Here is a 23,230-nt window from a genome sequence, read left to right as displayed (position 1 = left end):
AGCCTATCGGCTTTCAAGCATAGGCAGCAGGTATTTAGAAGGAGGGTGGTAAAGCATAATTAAAGCTACATTGTAAGTAAGAGTAGAGCAAACATTATTCTATGTGTAATTGTGCTTATATTTTCAGACACAGAGGCATCATCTATCAATCCAGTTCCAGAGGGCGTCATTGCGTGCCAGTGAAGATCTGCATTTTTTTATTTTCTCCATTCCCCTTTCCCCTTGGGTTTGCCAGCTTGGTAGTTATATCTACTAGGAGACTGTTGGACAGGCATACTTAGAGGGTCTGGTGGGTCGGCATCACTCCTGCAGGAAGATTAAAGACTGGACCTGACACACTTTTTCAGTGCTACTCTTCACTCCCCTCTCTACTACTATCCCTCCCCTGTATTCCTCTCTCCTACACTCTTTTATTCCTCTACTCCATCAACTCCACTATTTCCCACTCCCTTCTCGCCTCCTACTAATCTTTACGTCATTCTCCTCCCCCTACGCTCTACTAATCACTGCTCTCCCCTGCACTCCTCCCCTCCTTCTTTCACAGTCCCCCTCCTTTCACTCTCCCATTCACCTGGTTTCCTCTTACTCCCCCTACTCAAACACTTAAACTCAGTCACTCGCTACACTTATCACACACACACACACACACACACCAAGTACTATTTTGTCTCACCAAGAAATACCTCACCTTGCACACGCTCTGCGACTCTTCTCCACTCCTGACTGCACCGTCCTCCCTTCACCTCATTCCTCCTCTTCTCTTTTACAATGCACACTGACCCGTTCCCTACTTCCCCCTACCTTAGAGGTGGGGTTACAGACTTGAGAACATATAATACCCTCTATAAGCCCAACACTTTTTGACTAGGGGGTCAGCTGGTAATTCGCAATGGTGGCTGTTACAATCTGAGTCTGTCTGTCAAGATGGTGCTACGTGTGTGATGAGCATCTGCATGGCTGGTCTACAGATAGCGACGTTCCGCTTGCTTGCTGTTCACAGCTGACTCTCGCTGGTGGATTGCGTGATCGCTCCGCCACCACAAAGATTTCTGGGCTTTGTAGTCCTCAAATAAAAGAAAGAAAACATTGGCCAGAACAGGGCACCGCAGGTATAGTTCAAGCAAAAGTGGAACTTTACATTTTCATATACGCACGTGTGGAAGGAACAGACTATAGCCCTACCAACTCCCTCAACTCACCTCTGGGGCCGACTGGCTCGGGAAAACACCCTCGCTGTCAGAATGGGCAAAGCTATCCGCTGAACTGCCATGTTGAACTTTTACTGTCTCTGAAATTGACTTGCATGGACTAGGCAGTCCTGCCCTCCACACGATTGATCCTTTCTCTTCTGCTTGATGGTTTTCTCTGAAATTGAGGTGCATTTCATTTCCTTGCAGGCTTTAGTTGTCAGTTGTGTTGTCACACCACTCTCCAACCAGTGTTGCGTCTCGTGCTTCAACATGTACAGATGCAAATAACCGCGGCTCACACACCAGTCACTTATTCAGCAAAATAATTATCAAAAAGACTGCTCCAGTGCTTTAGTGTTGCTGGCAATGATGGGAATATGTTCCAAAACACTTATCTTCTATAATCTATCAGATATATTTAACTACCTTGCAAGCGTCCCACCATATCAGTCCAGTCTCAACCCCATGTAGCCCCAGTGTTGGGAATAACTTATTTCAATGTTCACAACAAATTTTCACTTGGACTAGAACTTGGGGAGGAAGGAGCTCGGCGTAAACTGGAACGGCTTCCTGGCCTACTTGGATGAAAGGCAGTTTTAGAATGTGGTCAGCATTCCAAGTCGCCAGCGGGTTCCCTCCGAGCCAGACAACACCAATTTGCCCTGTTGCCATCTTCACTTGGGACAGAAACTATTTCCTGGACTTTAAGGGTTAAAATAATCTGATGAAACCAACCACATTCCTCTACCAAACCCCACTAGAGGAGCCCACAACCACCAATTCAGGAATTAGAACAAAATTAGTGCCTTTAGTGAGTAAAGCACCCACAAACCTTCTGCGCTACTGATGAGCTCCTGCAGGACCTGACTATTACAAATCCTAAATGTTTGAAATCTGGTGTTCTGCAACCATGGTGTGTCTTTGCTCCATTGTTCTTGAAGTATACTCTGTTGGAGCATGGAATAAATGTTAATATATAGATGCATCACAGACTGCCCTAATGTAATTGCCACTGAGTGTCTACTCTAACAGCCTACCTAAGGTTCTATATACTGCACAGGAACAAAGAGTCCAACATTGTAACTTTTCACCTGTGCAGTATTGTTTTTCTACTAGGTCCTAACTACCTCACAACACAGTTCACTTACTACACACTGTTTGCAACAAGCTGTGAAGATGGGAGAGCAAAGGACTAAGTTCCTGAATTACAATTTGATTACTCGACTTTATCCTGGAATCTTTAGCCATTTGCTTCCTTTGCACATTGTTGTATCTGAAACCCAAAAGTACATATACATTCTGGGCACCTATGACATTATATTGCCTTTGTTTATTTCAAATCTCACTATGCAGCAAAGCTAGAGAGGCCTAGACAATGCCACAAAGTCCCATGCCTTGTCACTTTGAAATTCCTGATCACTGTTACTTCTCTACTCTGAAATCATGCTCTTTATAAAGGTAGCAAGAGATTTTTTTCTCTGAAGTGTGTACATTCTTTTGACAGAACCAGATGTCTCAAGTATGCCTAGTTTACTGTTCAGTTTCCTTTTAAATGTGTGTTTAATGTTATTTGTAAATTACACCTCAAATATTCTGATTTCTCCTAGCGGACTCTGTCATTTACGACATGGTTGGCCCAGACTGGAAGGAGAGGTGGCTTTACTGGACAACGCGCAACACAGAGCAGGTAATGGCACATACATGGCAAGACTATCTATGCCAGCAAGCAGAGGGACCCCTCTTCCCAAACTGCAGAAAGCATGGACTCTAATGAGGGTGCTACATACATTCATGAAACCCACCTCAACCACCTACAGGGTGCACCTCTCGGACTGCAAACTGTTCTGCAAACAAACTGTGCGTGCACTGGATGTAGGCAATGCTTCCTGTAGACTTTGCAGTGGGTAAATGAATGGGCACCAGAAGGGGGAGACTGGCAGTTTTCTGGCTCTGCCATCTGAGCTCTTTTTCCTGATAAAGAACGGATGCCTGCCACCTTACGGCCGCTGTAAGGCTGGTGTGAGAAACCTGAGGGTATTCTCCCCATAAGACCCCTGAGAATCTCATTATCAGGTGGCCAGGACCTGGCCATCGCTGTTGGATTCAGTTCCTGTGGGTGGACCAATGGGGGAGGATCACCTGAGTAGGGGAACCTGAGGGTAAGCTCGAGGGAATACCCCAGGTGAAACGCAGCACCATCACTGGGAGGATGGTGAGGGGATTGAAGTCTCAGAATTTTTTATAAACTGTTCCCACATCTCTTCCACCCATTGAATCGTCCTTACCCAAAGTAAAGCCTACAATACATTCACCTCTGGTAAACTTGTTACGAACCACAACTCTGACTGCCGCTTTCTACTCTGGTTAGGCACTACAGTTTCCTTAATCCCCCTGGTTTATTTCACGGTTCCAGTTATTCCTGTCTGCTTCAAGAACCCTACCAATCCTGTCCTTCTGTCATTTTCCGAGCTCCAAGGCTGCTTTGACAACTCTCTACCATTCCCACAATCCTCGATATTCAGGCCACGATAAGAACTCCAGTCATTCTCGTTTATCTTGAAAACCCCCCCTTCCGAGATCACCCCAAACCCAAATACGAAAGCCATAATCCCATGTGACACCCCTTTCCCTTCCAACCCTGTAGGATACTTTGACACTCCAACACCCACCCCCCCTTTTCCGACACAAACACCTTTACACACCCAAGACAACGGACTGATGTAAGCCCCGTCTACTTGACATGTCCCAGCCCCTCCTCCCCCCAATATACAAAAAGAATTCAAACTTTACAAGGAGCTGGCCAGTGCCGAACTTTCAGCACTTGGCAGCTCCATGTAACGTTTTAAAGTTTTTTTTAAAAAAAAAGGCATTGAAATGCTATCTTTTACATGTAAAAGTGCATTTCCATTGAAACCAGTCCATTTATATTTTCGATGGACTTCATGTAAAAGATAGTCTGTTGATGCTTTGGCATTCGATGCTTTTTATTAGATGCTTTGGTTTGTCGTTGCTTTTTTTTCCATGGAATCACTATAAACTGAGTAAGAGAGGACTGTGTGAGCACGGTAGACAGCTCGACAGCACAGCTACGCAGGCGCAGCAGTTCAAGGGAAGGAGAAAGGTGGCATGAATCGAGAGGGTGGCGAAGAGAGAAAAAGTGACCTTGCCCTTTTCGTCCCATACCCGCGGAACCATCATGGAGAAGGGCCTAAGACTGCGAACAATAGCACGAGTGTCTTGCAGCAGATGTCAACAGTACACAGTGCCAGCCTAGGCCGACAAGCAGGAGCAAGGGAAGAGCCTGTGGTACCGGCCTTGACTCAAGGAAAGCCAAAGGCCAAACAAACACTTCATCACAGCCGGTGAGTCGAGGGGAGAATCGATGAGAGCCGGGCTGTGTGAGTGAGAGAATCACAAAGTGTCAAGTTTGTACCAAGTTGAAGGAACTGCGTAATGAACCGTAAAAGTGTTAAGGGGAGACCAGCTGCAGAAGGAAACCGCCACCAGGTGGGTACTAAATCAAGAGACGCTGGTCGATCCCCGTCGGAGAGAAACTACAGATACCAGCAGACCACAGGAGGTCAAAGTGGTCATACTCAGGGTCACGAAAAATCCCTGTACAATCGAAAGGCTTTGATCTACAAACTGTTGAAAGACAAGGGAAGTGAATCCCACAAACATTGAACTGTGTAATAGATAGTACGCTCATAGTAAAGAGTGGTCAGCGCCCAGAAGAGGGGAAGCTAGAGATGAGCCACTATCACCCTGATAGAGAGCCACATTAAAACCGGTGAAGGGAGGCTAAGAATCGAGAGGAGAGGGGTCGGAGCCCGGCAGAGGGGATCCAAGGGTGAAAAGTTGTCACCCTATGATTGAAAGTGAAAGCAAAAATTGAGAGACGGCAAGAGTGAACCCGAAGGAGGAATGCCAGAGAAGAAGGGTCCAAGCCTGCTGGAGGAGATGCAGAGATGAAGCTATCATCCAAACTTCAAGTAAGAAAAGAACTGACATATAAATTGAGAAATACAATTCCGGGTCAGCGCCCAGAAGAGGGGGATCCAGGGGAGAACCCATCAGCCAGCGAACATTGGAAACAAACTTTTCATTTGTTAAAGGAACTTTTTTGTTTTGTTATTTGAACACTTTGGCCTTGAAGGCAAGAGACTTTCAAAGGAAATGAGATTTGGCCATTGACGGTCCTAAGAAATGCCATAGAATTGTTTTCTCATGCTGGATAAGCCAGAGACTGTGCTGTGCTCTAAACTTCCATCTTACCCCGTGCACAAAACATGGCGAAGGGGGACCCAGGCTACCGCATCCTGATATATTATTTGAGAACACGTCTTTCTTTTCTTGAAAACTATCCTACACCCATTTTTGTATTTGTTATGCTTGGCAGTAGGTTTCTTATTATAGGCCCTTTTTATTTGACAACGCTACTAGGACGGCCTTATTTTTCATTTGGTGGTCGACGCTTGCTCCCATTTTAGATTTAGGTTTAGAATAGGCATTTTTCCAACCTTCATATAGAATTGATTGTGCAATAAACACACTCGAACTGTGATCACTTTTATGTCTTGCTATCACCATGGGTTCTTCACAATGGCCTCAAGCAACACGTTTCCAGCAAAGCATTGAAGAGGAAAAAGATGTCGGGCCAGTATATATAGAGGCATTGCGCCGCGTGACCTCTGTTACTTTTTTTTCCATGCACTCTTGTCTCGCTTTTTCTAACTTACTTTGGAAGTAAGCCATGCCTACTCTGTCCGAGACCTCTGGCTTCAAGCTGTGCGTTGACTGCGGCAGGCAAATGTCAAGTCTCGGATCCACTCCGGATTTGTTTGTATTTCTTGGGTGAGGACCATGACATCCAGGATTGCGAGTCATGCCAGTCAATGCACCAGAAGGCCCTGCGGGAGAAGGTGGTAAAGAAGTCAAAGGGGGAAGCTCTGCAGCCTCGGTCGAGGTTGCACGATGCAGAACGACACTCTGAGGAGCAGGCTCTGTGCAAAGAAAAAGGACAAGATGCAGCATCGGAAGGGGTCCTGCTCCCCGAGTGAGTCATCGAACTGGCATGCATGGTTTTCTTTAAAGAAAAGACCCAATCTAGGGAGTCCCCTGAGCGTCTGGCACAGATACCTTTTCCCACCCAGTCCTCGATACCTGAGCAAGGGGAGCCATTTTGCCTGAACATGTTGGACATCTTTGCCAAGGCGGCTCCGGTTCTTGTGGCAGAGGCGCTGTCTGCCACAGCTAAAGCGTCACAGGGTTACACTGTCTTTTTTTTGCGATCGTCAGGATACCCTCTATGGTCGACTCCTGTACGCCTATGGGCCCGGACCTGGACCAGATGGAGACAGAGGTGTCTTGGCTCTGGCAGGCCCCGCCGTTGGCGGAGGAGGCCTCCGCACCGACCGGTACAGTGGACACCATGGCTCCACAGGAATACGTCTCACTCCTGCCCTTTAAGGTGGTAGTGGAGGCCCCTGTACTGGAGATGTGGAAGAAACCTGCCTCTGCTCTGGCAGTGGACATGAATCTGGCGAGGCTCCCTCGGATCTGGCCTTTCTTCCAATGCTTCACCTGAGAGCGTGGTGGTGCATTCCGCGACAGCTATCCTGAAGACCTCTAACTTCCCGTCCCTTTCACCAGACAATGAAAGTAAGAGGTTTGACATACAGGCAAGAAGCTGTTCTCGTTGAGCATTCTTGCACTGCTTGCTGTAAATGCCACTTGCCCCATGACAAAGTTCTCCTTCGGACTGCAGCATCTAAAGCGGCAGAGTGTGTCACATGGGGAAACGTGAGGGGTAGGTTCTAGTCCTTGGTCTCTGACGGCAAGAAGGCAGGTGCTAGTCGGGACTGGACACGGCAGACTGTGCGGGAAGGGGCATGGCCACTAGCACTGTGGTTAGGTGCCACTCGTGGCTAAGGACGTGAAGGCTTTGTGACAGACATCTAGACTTTTGGATATCCCTTTTGACGGCCTTAACCTTTTTGGAGCGAAGACAGACATCCTCCAGAAGGTTCAGTTGTCCAAGGCTACTAAGTCTTTGGGGCTAGCAGTGCAACAGCCTTCCACACAGATGTCATCTCGGGGCAGGCTTTTTTGTCCCTTTCCCACCTTCATCCTGAGGGACTGTGGTACGTCTGTCCCAGGAAGAGGACAGGACAGATGTTTCCCGAGAGGGAGAGGAAGGGGTACCCAGGGAGGGGGGGGGCGTTGCACAGGCATCTCGGAGGAAAGCTCAGCGGCAACGTGCTCACCTTGGAAGCAAGACGACATGGAGCAACACAGGTTCGATCCCCGGGTCCGCGCTTAGAAAGCTCTGGATATTAAGCGCATTATAAATATCATATCATATAACATAACGTCTGCTATCCCCACGGTGCCGCAGGGCACTAAACCTCTGTGATGGGCTTTACTGTTCGTCACCAGAGGGGAGAGGCTTTCTCTGTGAGACCACGTCCGACACTTGGGACTTCAGGTCATTCGGTAGGGATATTACATTCCATTCCTTTAGCGCACCCACGGACACCATGGTCCTCAGACCACCCCTTTGTTCCCTTCTACTTTAGGAGGTTATAGGCTTATGTCAAAAAGCACCATCGAGCTAGGTCTGTGCTCCGAACGAGGGAAGGGTACTGTCAAGCCCACCTTCGGAAGTAACACAACTTCACCCTGACCACAGAAGCCGAATGGAAGTTGACCTGCCACCCTAGATTGGCACGGGTTCCTGGTTATGAGTACCAGGGCATCACGTGGCAGCCAGTGGGGAGAAGAGGGATAGGTAGATGTTTTGGATAGGTAGGGGGAATTAGGAACACCAGATAGAGTTTTAGGGAACATAAATGGATGGGTAGGAGAAGTGAGGGAAACGCATACATACGTAATCCAAGTAACATGTATTAATCTGGTTAAACATACCCTGAATTTGATGCCCCAGCCTAACCTCTCTCAGTATCTCCTGAAAACTTCTGCCCACCTGTGAAGCCAGAAAACCCTTCCTTAATCAAGGTCATCAGCTCTTAAGCTTTCACTCTCCTGTTCTCCAGTTTTTAACACACACATTCCTACATAGCATGACCAGAAGCAGATGATTGTATGACAGTGTAACAATCACATTAACTGGTGCCATAGAGACTCTGAAGCAAGCAGCACAAGGACATGTGGCACAGTACAACATAGAAGTGTAGCAATGGTTTTAGCGGCAACACAGATTCTTTAACGTTCTCTCCATGAATTACACCTCTTCACTGAGTAGGGAATTATCTCTCTATATTCCTGATAATTTATCAGGATAAGTCTTTTGCCCCTGTGTCCCAATTTGTCTTAATGTGCCTCCACATGTTAAGCGTTCTCACAAATAGTGTACATTTTCAGTGTGGTGCTTATCTCTGGCCTGGTGAACTGTCCTCTGTGTCCCCAAGCTGTTGAACAAAGAGCGTTGAACAAGCAGGACCCACCAGACTGTGGTCAGCGCTGCGGGAAACTAGCTTGTCATGCGCCTGTCTCTACGTGAGCATGGGGCAGGACTGACCCGGAGCAAAAGCTCCACAAGCACACTGCAGCTCCTGCTCAACTCGGCGTCCCCACCGGGTCCTGTTCTCGGCCCGTGCCTGCATAATACTGATTCGCCAGCAAGCAGCACGGGCCGATACGGGCTTAAGGGTCCGTCACGGCAGCCTCCTCCCAAGTTTTCTGTCGCGTGCCCGCTGCCCAGCCCTGATGGCAGTGATAGTTTCCCTGGGAATAACATGCTCCTGCTGCCTGACACCGCCAGTACCTGTTGGCCCTGGTATCATGACTCCTGCCACAGCACACCAATCCTGCGGCCCAATTCCCAGTCTTTACAGGTACTCCAACTATTTTCTGGTGCCAAAGTATAATGGAAGCTTGCGCACCTTTTTTGGATCTGCAGCTGCTGAACTTGTTCCTATGCAAAGACAAGTTCAAGATGGTTATTCTAGCCCAGATTCTGCAACTCCATAATCTGCAGGACTGGGTGGTTTCCCTGGACCTTCAGGATGACTACTTCCATGTACCAATACATCAAAAGCACAGGAATTAACTAAGGAGTCTGCAACATAGCCCAGTTGGTGCATTTGTTTCAGAACCACGCCACCCTTCCAGTGGCTTCTTTCCTCTGCCTTTTGGGTCTCATGTCCTCATGTATTTTTCTAGTGCCAGAGGCCAGGCTGCGTACGAGATCCCTTCAGTGGCTCCTAAGGGACCAGTGTTCTCAGTATCCGGGAGCGCTCACGGATCACCTTTCAGTGTCCATCCAAGTAGCCTGCGAACACAGCTGGTGGAACAAGCGCAGCAATCTCTTGGAGGGGGAACCCTTCAGGCCTGAGTGGTCATGGATGCGTCTCTGAAGCGTTGGGGCGCTTACTGCAAGGATTTTCAGGTGAGCGGCCTCTGGTCTCCATCAGAAGCCAAGTGGCATATGAACAGGCTGGAATTGTGGGCCATCAGGTTAGCCCTGAGGGCTTTTGCCCCGTCTCTCAGAGGGAAGCATGTCCTCGTCCAGACGGACAACACGGTTGCCATGCACTACCTCAACAAGCAGGGTGGTGTGCACTCCTGCCCCCCTCTGCACTAAGGCGATACAGCTGTGGTTGTGGTTACGGGAGAACCAAATCTGGGTCTCTGCAGTTCATTTGGGGGGGTACGGAGAACACCTTGGCAGATGCTCTGAGCAGGCAGAGCACGGTCTTGCACGAGTGGGGAAGTATGACGGGATATCCTGTAGGAGGTCTTTGATATCTGTCCTGCAGCAGTAGATCTGTACGCCAGAGTCCAACATGGAGTGCAAACAGTTTTGCTTGAGGGAATTCCCAGCCAACGGGGCACCGGGGGACGCAATCCTGGTGGATTGGACCTTCCCTCTCCCCCGATTCCCGTCATTCCATGGGTTCTTAGGAGGTTGAGGAGATTTTGTGCGGCCATGCTCTTGATTGCCCCAGATTGGGCTAGGACGACGTGGGACTCAGATCTCTTGGATCTGACCATCTGTCTGCCTCACCGGTTGCCTCAGCATCCGGATTGCCTAACCCAGTTGGAAGGTTGAATGTTTCACCAGACCTTCGAATTCCATCAACCTACATGCATGGCTCTTGAGACGATGAGGTATGACTGGGACCTCTTAGATGAGGTACTTCAGGTGTTGCTGGCTGCACGCATACCTTCTACAAGGTCCCTGTACGCATGAAGGTGGAGAAGATTTGATGTGTGGTGCAGGGAACGCAAGATTGACCCCATCTCTTGCCCCACCACCACAGTGATGGAGTTCCTCCTGTCACTGGCCTCATCAGGCCTTCAGGTTAACGCAGTCAAAGGGTATTTGGCGGCCCTGTCTGTGTTCAAGAGATCCCCAGACCAAGGTTCCTTCGTTACTATTCCAGTCATGGCCCAATTCCTAAAGGGCGTTCTCAATAAGTTTCCGCCAACCCCCTTTTTTGTCCCAGATTGGGATCTTAATCTGGTTTTGTCCTACTTGAGGGCGGCTCCGTTTGTGCCTATGCGCTCGTATTCTTTCTGGTTGTTATCCCTTAAGATATCCTTTTTGGTGGAAATCACATCTGCCAGGCGGGTTAGCGGGCTGCAAGCTTTGTGCTGCAAACCTCCCTTTTTAAGGTCTTTCGTGAGAAAGTCTGTCAGGCCCGGGTACCTTCCTAAGGGGCCTTCAAGTTGCACTTGTGTCAGTCTATCGACTTGCCTGTCTTTTACCCTCCTCCACATCCCTCGAAAGAGGAAGAGCGGTTCCACCGCCTTGACCCAAAGAGAGCGTTAAGCTTCTATGTTACTCGCACTTCCGAGTTCCGTAGGTCAGACCAGTTGTTTGTGGCCCATTCTTTGTTTTGAAAAGGTCTTGCCATAACAAAACAGATTATATCACGTTGGATTGTTTTGTGCTTATGCACAAATCAGCAGGCAGGGATCTTCCAGCGGGCATCAGGGCTCCCTTAACCATAGGGGTTTCGGCCTCTAGAGCCCTCCAAAGATGAGTTCATGTTAGGGACATATGTCAGGCAGCCACATGGTCATCCTTACATACTTTCACCAAGCACTATGCCTTGCATGATGCACAGGGAGCTGATGCAAGGTTTGGTAGGGCGGCTCTGCCTAATCTACAAGTTTAAATCTTTCTGCCCTCCTCCTTTATTCTAACTGCTTGGGGAGTCTATCATGATGAGGAATCTGCGGCAGAAAAGCAATCCATAGAAGGGGAAGTAACTCACCGTAATGATCTTTCTATGGATTCTTCTCATGTAGATTCCTCATCAACCCTCCCATCCATCCCCGCTCAGAAAGCTCTGTGGCTTATCGCTTCTGTCAAAACGAGAAGGCATCTGGTGATGTCTCTTAAATGGCCACTTCCATCTCATGCTTAAAAAAAAGAAAAAAATGCAATCATTGTTGTATGAGATCACCCTGTTAGGATGTATCCCTGTTAAAGTTTTTACTGGCTGATTAGCCTCCTCCTGTTCCTTCTGCAGCGTTCAAGCGGGGGGGGGGGGAAATTTAACTGAAGCATGGGGGCGTAGTGACCTGCTATATATATGATGCCTGATGTAACTTCTGGAGCCGACTATCGAGAGCCGGACAAGACGGACCTCGACTCGGCCATCGATCCACTATGCCCCCCCGTCACGAAGTTTCCAAACAGCAAAGCTGTCAAGATGAGAAATATATGGGAGAAGAATCCTCAAAGATCATTACCATTACAGTGAGTAGTTTCTCTTTCCATGAAGGGGGACCCAGTGAGGACCGTGGTTTGTTTTCTTTTTTTTTTTATAACGCGATTAATACTGATACGAGTTCGGTTTCTAAGCGCAGATCCGGGATTCAAACCTCTGTTTGGTCTTGCTTCCAAGACCAGCACGTTTGCCCTTGTGCTATCCTCCGTTCACTATCCGTGCTTTCCCTGGTTTCGACTAGCACTACAACGGCGACTCTCAGGGTGGCTCTAACTCTGCAACCTCAGACTGCTGCAGCGGTCATGACCACGACTGCCATGGAGGCTCCTCCCAGGGTGTAGAATCCCATTGTTGCACCTTTCCTGAAAGATTCGGGTAAGGGAGCTGCTACCTCCGACACACTTTCTGCACAGGCCTGTGAGGATGTCCCAAGGAGTGTTTGTGGGGTCCCCGAGGAGGTGACCCCACATTTATATGAGCTGTGAGGACGAGGACTTGCCTGATGACTTTTAGTCGGATCATGAGGGAGGCCTTGGTCCCAAATGCCAGGAGGGATCTCCAGGGGAACTGAATCAGCCATGTGACACTTCAAATTGTTTCAGTCCATGTCCGTTGCTGGCTGCTCCACTTGCACCCTAGCCAGTGCCCAGGGACATGTCTTTGGACATTTTTATGGCCCTCCACACCTTGGTGTCGGAGATACAGCAAAGTCTGCCTGCTGCTCCTGTGCCTGGCCTAGTCCACATTCCTCCTAAGCCGAGTCTTCCTTGGCCGAAGCGCAAGTCGAGCCCAGCCGGGCAAAGGGACCCTTGATATGATATGATATATGATATGATATATGATATGATATATGAGATATGATATATGATATGATATATGATATGATAGGATGATATGATATGGCATTTGTAACGCGCCTATACACAAGTGTTTCAAGGCGCGACGAGGCAGGGAGGGGGTTCAGGGGGGAAGACAGACAACGACCCTACTAGGCCAGGTGTCATTCAGATCGCGCAAGTGCAGGAGTAGGGGGAAAGGAAAAAGTGCAAGGGGGCGGGCGGGGGCAGTGCTGAACAGGGTAAGTAGAATATAAATAAATAAATAGGGCCAGCTGGTGGCAAGTGCAAGGTAAGTGCAGACAAGTGCTGGGAGGGGGGGCTGTAGGGATGCAGAGACAGTCCCACAGTGCAGGGGTTGCCAGGGAGGCAGTGCAAGTGGAGAGTGGCTGGGCCAAGGACCGAGGTCGGTGAGACTGGGCCAGGTGCAGGTTCAGTGCAGATTCAGTGAAGAATTTAGCTGGGGAGAGGTAGAGAGAAAGCAGAAGCAAAGAGGAAGGTTTTGAGGTGCTTCCGGAACCGAAGATGGTTCTCCTCAAGTTTCAGGGAGGCAGGAAGGCTGTTCCAGAGGGAGGCCCCTGCCGCAGAGAGAGATCTACCCCCAGCTCGTTGCTTCGAGAAGCGGCTGACCCTGAGGGAGTTGGAGACAGATGAGCGAAGGGCTCGGGAAGGAAGATATTTAGGAAGAGAGAGTTGAAGGTATTTAGGCCCCAGGCCCCAGAAGGCCTTGTGGACAATGCAGAGGGTTTTGAACTTAATCCTCGCGGCCACAGGGAGCCAGTGTAGAGATTTCAGTTCTGGAGCGATACGGTCCCTGGGCTTGAGGCCAAGGACAAGTCTCGCAGTCCTGTTCTGGATGAGTTGCAGAGGGCGGAGAGTGGAGGCAGGCAGATTAAGATAGAGGCTGTTACAGTAGTCCAGCTTCGAGAGAACCAGGGCTCTGGAGACCGTGAGCTTCTGGGGGAAGGAGAGGAAGGGAAGAATACCTCTGAGGAGGTGCAGCTGGTAGTGTGACTTCTTAGAGACGTCAGATATATGAGGAGAGATGGAGAGTGTGGAGTCAAAGATGACCCCAAGGTTTTTTGCCTTGGAAGTAGGAGCAGGAAGCGGGCCAAGATAGGCTGGCCAGAGCGCTGCAGGGAAGGAGGGAGTGGGTGTGCCGATGAGTAGGATCTCAGTCTTACTGGCATTAAGGCAGAGGTCATTGGCGGCACACCATTCCTGGATAGCAGACAGACAGTCGGAGATGAGGGAAGGAGAGGAGGAGGCCGAGGGTAGCCTGAAAATGAGCTGGGTATCGTCGCATAGCACTGAAAGTTGGGGCAGAGAGTGGCGATGCGGTGGGCAAGGAGTGCCAGATACTGGTTGAAAAGCCAGGGAGAGAGATTAGATCCCTGGGGGACACCACAGGTAGAGAAGATGTCAGAGAGGAAGGGCCCCAGTTGGACCTGGGAGGGTCGATTGGAAAGGAAAGAGGTCAGCCAAGCCAGAGCCTGACCAGTGATACCCAGGTTATCACAGAGACGGTTGAGCAGGATGCCATGGTTGACAGTGTCAAAGGCAGAAGAGAGATCGAGCAGAATGAGAACACACAGAGTGTTGGAGTCGAGGTTCGAGAGCAGGTCCTCACCGATGTTCAGGAGAGCAGTTTCCGTGCTTCTGGCAGCTCTGAAGCCAGATTGATGGTCATGAAGACTACCAACAGATTCAGCATGGAGGTTGAGCTGGGAGATGGCCAGTTTCTCCAGGAGCTTGCCCAGGAAGGGAGTGATGGAGATTGGGCGATAGTTAACCGGGCAGGCGGGGTCGGAAGAGGGTTTCTTAAGAAGAGGGTGCACAAGGGAGTGCTTAAGGGGGGGATGGGAAGACTCCAGAGGCGAAGGAGTGGTTACAAAAGTCAGCCAGGGCAGGAGCCAGGGAGTCGATGTGGTCCTTGATAGTTTTGGAGGAGCAGGGGTGAACCTGTTTAGACGAGACTTTCATAGATCAGACTTGTCTGGAAACCTCGTCAGCAGAAAAAAGGGGAAAGGCAGAGAAGGAGGGAGGAGCTGTGGCTGCAGAAGGGCCAGAGGAAGAGCCAGGAAGAGATGGAGGGAGGTGATAGGCGGAGAGCGTGGACAGGATGTCCTGAGTTTTAGAGATGAAGTGAGAGGCCAGTGCAGTGCAGAGGGCCTGGGAGGGGACAGGAGAGGTAGAGACTGCAGCAGGGTTGGCAAGCTCCTTGCAGATTTTAAAGAGTTTGGCCGAGTTGTTAGATGCAGCAGAGGCGGGCTCGGATAAGGGCTCTCTTCTTGGTGAGAACAGAGAGACGGTATTGCCTTTGGAGCAGGCGGCAGGCCAGTTTGTCAGAGGATGTACATGAAGCACGCCATTTCCTCTCTGCCACCCTGCACTTGCGTTTTAGGGTGACGAGATCCGAGTCATACCAGGAGTTGCATTTGGCTTTGGGCTTCAGGTGGATTCTCATGACAGGGGCAAGGATATCAAGACTATCAGATATAGCAGAGCGGAGCGTGGAGAGGGCTGTGTCAGGGTGGGAGTCAGCCGAAAGGGGAGGGGGTGCGAGAAGGTGGCAGCGAAAGCCTCAATTGACACGCGCTTCATGGGTCGGATGACCGAGAAGGTGGGTGGCAGTGATCAGAGTGGCTTTGCCTGTGGGGTAGGGAGGGTGAGGTGGGAGGATAGGAGAAATTGATCACTCCAGGAGAGAGGAGTGGAGAGAGGGACGGAGAGGGGAAGGTCGGAAGAGATCAGAGCATCAAGAGTGTGCCCTGCAGAATGGGTAGGCCCAGATGGGAGAATAGAGAGTGAGAGAGAGTCGCATAGGTCTTGAAAGAGTCCAGAGGGGGGACAGGAGGCATCCAGGTGGATGTTGAAGTCACCAAGGAAGAGGAGTTGAGTGGTTGAGGCCAGGAGTGAGGAGGAGAGGTCAGCCCACTCAGAGAGGAAGGAGGAAATTTGGCCAGGTGGCCGATAGATAGTAGCCACTGTAAGGGAATGGCTAGGGGAGAGAGAGAGAGAGAGAGAGAGAGTCGGCAGACAAGACACTCAAAAGAGGAGTAGGTCTGCGTAGGAGTGACAGTGGCAGGAATCCACTCAGGGAAGATGAGGGCCACCCCCCCCTGCACGGTTGGGCCTGGGCACGGAGAGGATCTTGTATCCGTCAGGTAGGAGAGTGTCAAAGCTGGTGACAGAGCTGGCCGTGAACCATGTCTCAGTGAGACCGAGGACATCCAGGTCCAGTTCCTCAAGAAGGTGACAGATATCAGAGGAATGTTTGATGGGAGAGCGAGAGTTAAGAGTGGCAATGTGGAGAAGGTTGCCATCCTTGAAGGACTTCCGGGCAGGGGTACAGATCAGAGGTACGCCCTGCGGAGGTGTAGAAGAAGGTGAAGAAGGAGCAAGAGAGGGGGCAGGGAGGGAGGGTAGAGGCAAGGTAGACGAGGACAGAGGAGGGGGGACAGCAGGAGAGGAAAGGAAGTTGATGAGGCATGGGAAGCGTCTATCAAAGAGGTGAAGGTTGGCCTGAGGGCCTTGGACCAAGACGGTCCCATTAGCGTAGACATTAATGATGGCCTTAGGGGAGTGGAAGGGGGCCAAGAGGACATCCCAACGGGTGCCACCATTAATGGGAGAAGAGGAGAAAGGAGAGAGCACAGAGACCATATGAAGGGTCCATAGGTCAGGCGAAGGCACAAAAAAGAGGATGTCAGTAAGAGTTTCCTTGGAGCACGCACTAGTGTAGGTGTCAGCGATAGGGAGGCCTGGGTTGGAGACCAGGATGTCCTTTTTAAACTTTTTCCTACCAGATTTAGTGAGGAGAGCAGGATAGTCAATAGAGAAGCAGTTAGAGGAGATAGAGAGCACCATGGAGTAGGAGGCCACTTTTCAGAAAAACAGTAAATGCGTATTAGGTACACCCAGTGGAGAGGCCACCTAAGTTTGAGAAACCTGCGAGGGGAGAAAAAAAAAACCCAAGTAGCCACAGCTGTGGAAGACAGTGAGGTGAAGGCACCATGCGCATGAGGTGAACAGGAGTAGGTGGGGGTGGGCCGGCAGAAGCTGGAGATAGAAGGCGACACTGGCGCCCCCTGCGGACACCTGCAGACACACAGGGAGCCGCAGCCGTAGGAGCCGCCCTATGCCTAAGGTGCCCTTAGCCGAGGGGCCTGTTGGGCAGGGGGGCTGCCCGGCGGGGGGGTGGTGTTATAAAGGCAGGAGGAGAGGAAGGGGAGGGGGGTGTGGGCGGGAAGGGAGAGGGGAAGGAGGACCAGGATGTGAGGAGGAGGGAGGGGCAGGGGGCAGCACAAACGCGCACGGAGCGCAGGCAAAGGCCAAACAATGAAAAAGGAGACTTACTGGAGCCCAACGGGGCTAGGAAGGCAGCCTCAGCAGCAGGCCACACGGGGCTAACGGGCGACCGCTCGAACCCGCTCTGGCTCAACAAAGAAGCGAGCCTTCAGGGTCGAACCCTTAGCCGGCACCACCGCAGCCAACCCACCGGCCTTTGATAGTAACCACCATGCACCGACACTGCTACGGATATTGACACTACTGTGACTCATACCGACGAGTATGGCGACTATGTCCCGACAAATGCGGAACCGCTGGGTGCCGACAAGCCCGCCAGTGCCTCACCACCAGATCGGGTAGGCTTTTTTCATGCCATGATTTCTCGAGCCTCCTCGCTCTTCAATTTGGTACTGGAGCAGAAGAGGAAAAAGGGGTTTCTCTTCCAACGCCTCGAGTCCTCACGGAAGACTCTTGTGTCAATCCCTCTGCTGGACAATATCTGGGAGGAAGGTCTGGCCCTGATGAAGACACCAAGTACAGCTCCCCCCAAGAGAGAGGCTTGAAAAGAAATACAGGGTCCCGGCCTCGGCCCCCAGGTGCTTGAGAGTACATCCTTCAGACTCAGTGGTGTCTGCCGCTGCCAGGAAGCGCTCCTCAAACCCATCGTCCTCGTCCATGGTGCTGACGGACTAGGAGGGAAAGAACCTTGATGCAGTGGGAAAGCGCATCATTTACGCTGCTGCTTCCACCGCCAAGGCCGCCAATGCCCTGGCCATCCTGTCCCACTACGAGAGGGAGCTCTGGTATAATCTTGGGCCCATTTTGGAAGAAGGTTGAGGCCCTGTGCCTGTTCCAGGAAGGGGAGTTTGCCTCAGACCACGCCATTACGGTGGCATTGGACATTGCGGTGGACATTGTGGATTCTGGGTTCCGCCAGATGGCTGAAGGTCACTAACTTAAGTGCGGATGTCCTGTCCAAGGTAGTGCATATGCCCTTTAATGGGGACACTGTTGGGTGCTTTACCAAATCTGAAGATGGAGCTTAAGGAGATGACTGTTATTGGATGGGGACAGTATCACCCAAAGGACAGTGATTGTTTTTGTCGGAGAAATGCAGTTTTCAAGGTAAAACGAAATTGCTTTTATTTTTACCGAGGATTCCCAACCTGGCAAGGAATATTCATGAGCATGTGAATCCATGCCAGAACCATGCTGGAGAACTGGAGTTACAGGTAACTTATTCCTTCCTTGGCCTTCGGAGGTATGGGTTGGAGGAACTCCGATATGGACCACAGGGGTGCAACTAAAACAAGACAGGGATGTAACTGCGTCCCAGCTGTGTCGGAATGGAGGTGTAATCAATAGGTGCAAGGGTCTAATCTAATGGGGCGAATTCCCTGTTCCTGCTGGGGCTGTCTCGAGGTACTCGACGGCAGAAAGCTTATAGTGCCCTGTCATGCTTTCTTGGCTGCTCTGCAACAGCTAGTGATCCCCCAATGTCCGGGGATCCCTAAAACGATTACCAGCAGAAATGACTCTGGCCACTGGCCACCCACCCCTCAGGTTTTCTCACCTACCAGCCAAAGATCCCTGAGTAGGCGTGAGCCTGTCGCAGGCTGTTATTGGTTTACTTTACCATCTTGTCCTCTGGCTCCAGCTAAGTGCAGGGCTACATCCCAAGGTAGGCTCTTCAGTGCTCCCTTTTCTCCTCTCAGCCTCTGCCTCCAGCCCAGCTCTGAGCTGTTGACCCAGCATGCTTTTTGCATCGTCCTTCACATCACCTCCTCTCACGCTCTCTCTCCACTAGCTCTCAAGCCTCCTTCCTGACCCTCCCCCACTCTGCCTTCTTTTATGTTCTGTAAGCAACCTTAGCTGTCCCAATGACGCCTGCGATTGTTTGGGTCCTTTCCGATGGATCCTTTGGTGATCAGATTGGTCAGGGTTCTCCACTCCGGGTTCCACCTCCTCCGAGCAATTTCTTCCATTCTCATGCAAGTTATGTGGTGTTTTTTCACCTGGTGAAAGTGTTTGCTAATCATGTTATTGGAAGGGGGGGCGGCCTGGCTGTGGACTTAAAGCGAGCTGCCGGCATTTTGATATCAGGCAGCACTGTCATGACCCCACTGCAGTGCTGCGATAATATCCTCCTGGGTGGATTGTTCCCCAGCATTACTGCGGGCCTTGTGAGCCACCCAATTTCTCTCCACTTTCTTGCTGTGTGTACGATGTGTAACACAAGGGAGGTTGGCAAGCTGCTTGCCTGTCCCACTGTCTATCCTCTGTAAGCGGCTTGTAAACCTCCTCCTCCTCACTTCTTTTGATCATGTTCTAAACAGTTGTGCACTGCACTCGGTGAACTGCTGGTTGCCTTCTAGAAAACCCAATTAACATTTGAATCTGTTCTGCAGCCTCCAGAGGAAATGTCTGACACACTGGATTGGGGGAGGGGAAAGAGGCTCTGTGGATCTGCATTTACTGCATTCAGGGGTTGCATCTGGCAATCAAATGTGGTGTCTCAGCGATCTGGTCTCGGCTCTGCCTACCATCCTTCTGAGGTAGGCAGAAGGCATGAACATATATGGCTTCATTTGTTTCCTTTTGCACGAGGAGAATAAGGTTTAGCCGGTGAACAAGCTGAATCCTACTCTTATATATAGCTACATCCGACACTAACAAAATGAGTACACAAAGATAACTTCAAAAAGATTTGCATAGTGGAGAGTGTAGCTTTGTGATGCTCCTCACCCTGAAAGGCCTAGCATCTCGAAGGGGCACATCCAAGTTGCATCCCTGTTAAGTCTGTGGATGTGGACGTATCATTTAGAGATTGGTCCACCAGTCTGGGGATAGCAAAAGGTTTAGGGCCTCACACCAGAGGTACAGTTAAGCACTTTCTGTCTTGCACATAGAAATTACAAAAATTTAGGGCAGAAGTGGTACTTTATCTGGATGAGGTTCTCTGTGGGCCAATAGAGAAGCCCTGCCCTCTTCCACAGTCCAGCCATTTGCATATGTACATGCACTACAGCCTCTTAAAAAGAAGCCTGGAGTTTATTTGTATTTTTTGTATCTTATTTGTATTTATAAAGCACTATATGTCAAAGCGCTGAAAATGGGTACAATATGTGGAGCATGAGCATGACTAATATGAGCCACATTAGGTGGACATAAGATGACCACGCAAGTGAGAGCCGAACATAGGATAGGACAAGATGGAAGCGTAGACGAGCGCTAGAGTGTTCCAGTGTAATGCGGCCAAAACAGAGGGGGAGCCAAAGCTAGACTGGGCACTAGGAAGAAGGACAAGGTGTTGCTAGAAGGAATAGAGATTGGGTGCGAAGAGAGCGAGCAGGGGAGTAAAATGAGACAAGCGAGGAAAGATGGAGGACAGTGTGCAGAAAGTGTCTTAACAGTGTTGGGCTACCATGAGAGGAGCGAGCAAAATGTCGCCTTGATGTGGAATGGTGCAGATGTCTCCTGTCATGAGGGTGAGGGTGGAGAACAGATCAGATATTCTGTTGCTGGTGCAAGCATTAAAGGCGTCCATAATATAACATGGTGGGAGAGAGAACAGAATAGAGAACTATGTTTTCTGCAAAAATGCAGCCAGGTCAACATCCTAAGGATAGAAAAAATGCTAGACCACATGTTTGAAAAGGGGGAGTCACCTAATGCTGTGAGGAGAAAGGGGGTGAACTTTGAGCCTTGGAAAGGCATGCCGGGGGATGGTGCTAGGGTGGATACAACACATGGAATAGTTGCACATAAACGTGTGAGAAAAAGAAAGAAACAAATGGTTGGATGAAAAAACGAGTCTGGTATAAGGTTAAAAGGTGTGGGTTAAATAACGCATTGAATGGGGCAATGAATATGGAAAAAAGGCAAATGTGTGATCAAGGTAGGGGCTGGGTTTCCACAAGTACTGTGTCCATTGCTTGGTTCTGCCCTTGGTCGTATGGCTCCAGTCCCATAATCTCATGAATGATATGATATGATATATGATTTGGTATTTATAACGCACCTGTACACAAGTGTTTCTAGGTCCCACAAGGCATGGAAGGTGGGGTGACCGAAAGAAGACAGGACAGTGATCCTACTAGGCCTGTGTCATTCGGATCGTGCAAGTGTGACAACAGAAGTGTGTTGGGCAGAAACCTGTGCAGTTCCCTTAGGGACCACTGCAAAAAGTTTAAGACCACAGGAGTTAGCAGTAAACCCAATTGGTAGCAGTCTGCACCACCCAGATTTACCTGGTAGCTGTGGCTGAGCAGTCAGACTTCTCTCAAGAAGAGTTAGGCAGTATACAGAGCATACACCATAGGGCAGGTAAATACAGTAGAACAAGCTAACACTGAACAGAGCTTTGGTGTAAAAGATATATAATTATTTATTTCAAAACACATCCATAGAAACACACTGGCACCAATATCAAGCAAGTTCAAAAACACAGTCACTAAAGTATATACGCTCCCTAAAAAGTATATTAGACAAGTCTTTCGTAAAGCACCACTTATTTTCAGACAGCGGTGAGCGCTTAACGCAGATAGCACTCTAATGATTTGGTTTAAAAGGGAGAGAAAGGCAGAGCATAAATGGAAACAGATCCCAACACCTTTACAAGAACACAGCAAGAGAGGAAGGCAGAATACAACCGTGAAGTTAGAGTTCAGAAAGCCAGACCCACTTTAAGAGGATCCGAACGAAATGTGTCCAAGGTCACACGGTTGAAAAGTGCACAAAAGTCTCAAAGGTTCAGAAAGGAGTTGGACCAACAGAAAGGGACCAGTTAGATGGTGAAGAGACCAGCCCATTCTAGAAGGTTAAGGATTTACTGTCACCTTGTAGCAATCTATAGAAAGGGAGGCCAGGTGGACACAGTACCTAGAAATGGTGAGAACACTCCAGCGGGGGCAGTTGTTCCTGGCAGCGGGTCGGTGCTTCGTCCGGCAGAAGAGAAGATCTCGTCGGGGAGGAAAGCAGGAGGTTATTGTGCTGCCAGGGAAGAAACCAGCCGCGGAGTTTCTCGATTCAAAGGAGTGGTCCTTTTATTCGCGGTTCAGTGGTAAGTGGCTATCCGGTTGCCAGGGTGCTTGGCACGGGCAATTCGACCACTAGACGTCCTGGTAGGCGAAAAGGAAAGCGAACTGGTTGTCCTCACCAGCTCAAGGGGAAGAGACTCTCCGGCAAGAAGATCTCCTCTGTCGTCGGGAAGTGGTGAGATAGTTCAGCAGGGCTCCACCGGTGGTGTTGTTGCAGGTCGGCTCAGCTTCTCCCTCTTCGGATTCTCAGGTCCTGTGGCGACTTCTGAAGTTCCAGTCCCAAAAGCCCTGCTTTTATGCAAGAAACCCCCATTCATTCAGCCTAGCTGTCAATCAAACATGCTAAGTGGTGAGCCAGCTGGCTCACCACTTGGGCCAATTACACAAGAGTGAGACTTGAGTTGCCAAGGCATCTCCGTCCAGGGTGCCTAAACCCCCTCCCCCACCCCATGTGGTACCCAGACAGAGTGGCACCACTTTTGGAGGCTTCTGTGGAGAAGCCCGCCAAAAAGTGGAACAAATGGCTCGACTTGGGTTGGAGTCACAGAAGAGAACACAAATGCCATTTTAGAATCGAGTTCTGGCAAAAAATACCAACCAGTGAATTAATATTAAATAAATAACCCGGCGGTATGTTCGAGGCTATAGGAATTAAATAAAGTTGGTAGCCTCGAACAATGGGAAAATCCCATAGAGATATATTCGCGGTCGAATATAAAAAGTAGTATCCACTGCCACCAGTCAAAACTCGATCAGGGGGGCCGGAGACGTGTTCCCTCGAATACCAGACCCCGGGGCAATCGAATTGCCCCGATCAGTACGTCCACAATATGATGGCTTGTACTGGTTTCTGTTCATAATTTGGGACTAGTAAAGCCAATGGTGACTTTACATGCCCTGGGAGACGGTAGTCAGTCCCAGGGTATGGAGTCTATGGTGGGGTGTCACTATGACACCCCTGTGTCACTGCACTGAGGGTGCTGTGTAACACACATAGTAAAAACACATGAGACCCTATGGAGTAAAAGACCCCATAGCCCATAAAACACATTAACAGTCAAAGCAACCCCTCAAATCATGTCCAAGAGTGTGAGGAAAAGTCTCACTCTTGGCAGGAGAAAAAAACAAACTCCAGAAATCCGGCAAAGCTGCTGGGGTACTCACTAGGT

At 49.9% G+C, this 23,230-nt stretch overlaps 1 protein-coding gene across 5 annotated transcripts in view; it reads left to right on the top strand.

Moving 5' to 3' along the window:
* OPA1 (OPA1 mitochondrial dynamin like GTPase) overlaps nt 1–23,230 on the top strand; it is a 1,475,337-nt gene that overhangs the window by 938,831 nt on the left and 513,276 nt on the right. For all 5 annotated transcript variants that reach the window (XM_069617417.1, XM_069617415.1, XM_069617414.1 and 2 more), the window contains one exon: nt 2,798–2,877. In XM_069617417.1, the coding sequence (XP_069473518.1) occupies nt 2,798–2,877 (80 nt within the window). The remainder of the gene's footprint in view (nt 1–2,797; nt 2,878–23,230) is intronic.

Source organism: Ambystoma mexicanum, chromosome 10 (genome assembly GCF_040938575.1).
Source record: "Ambystoma mexicanum isolate Mex_15411 chromosome 10, UKY_AmexF1_1, whole genome shotgun sequence".
NCBI lineage: Eukaryota > Metazoa > Chordata > Amphibia > Caudata > Ambystomatidae > Ambystoma > Ambystoma mexicanum.
The sequence above is the reverse complement of the archived record's forward strand: the minus strand, read 5'-3'. Positions and strand labels throughout refer to the sequence as shown.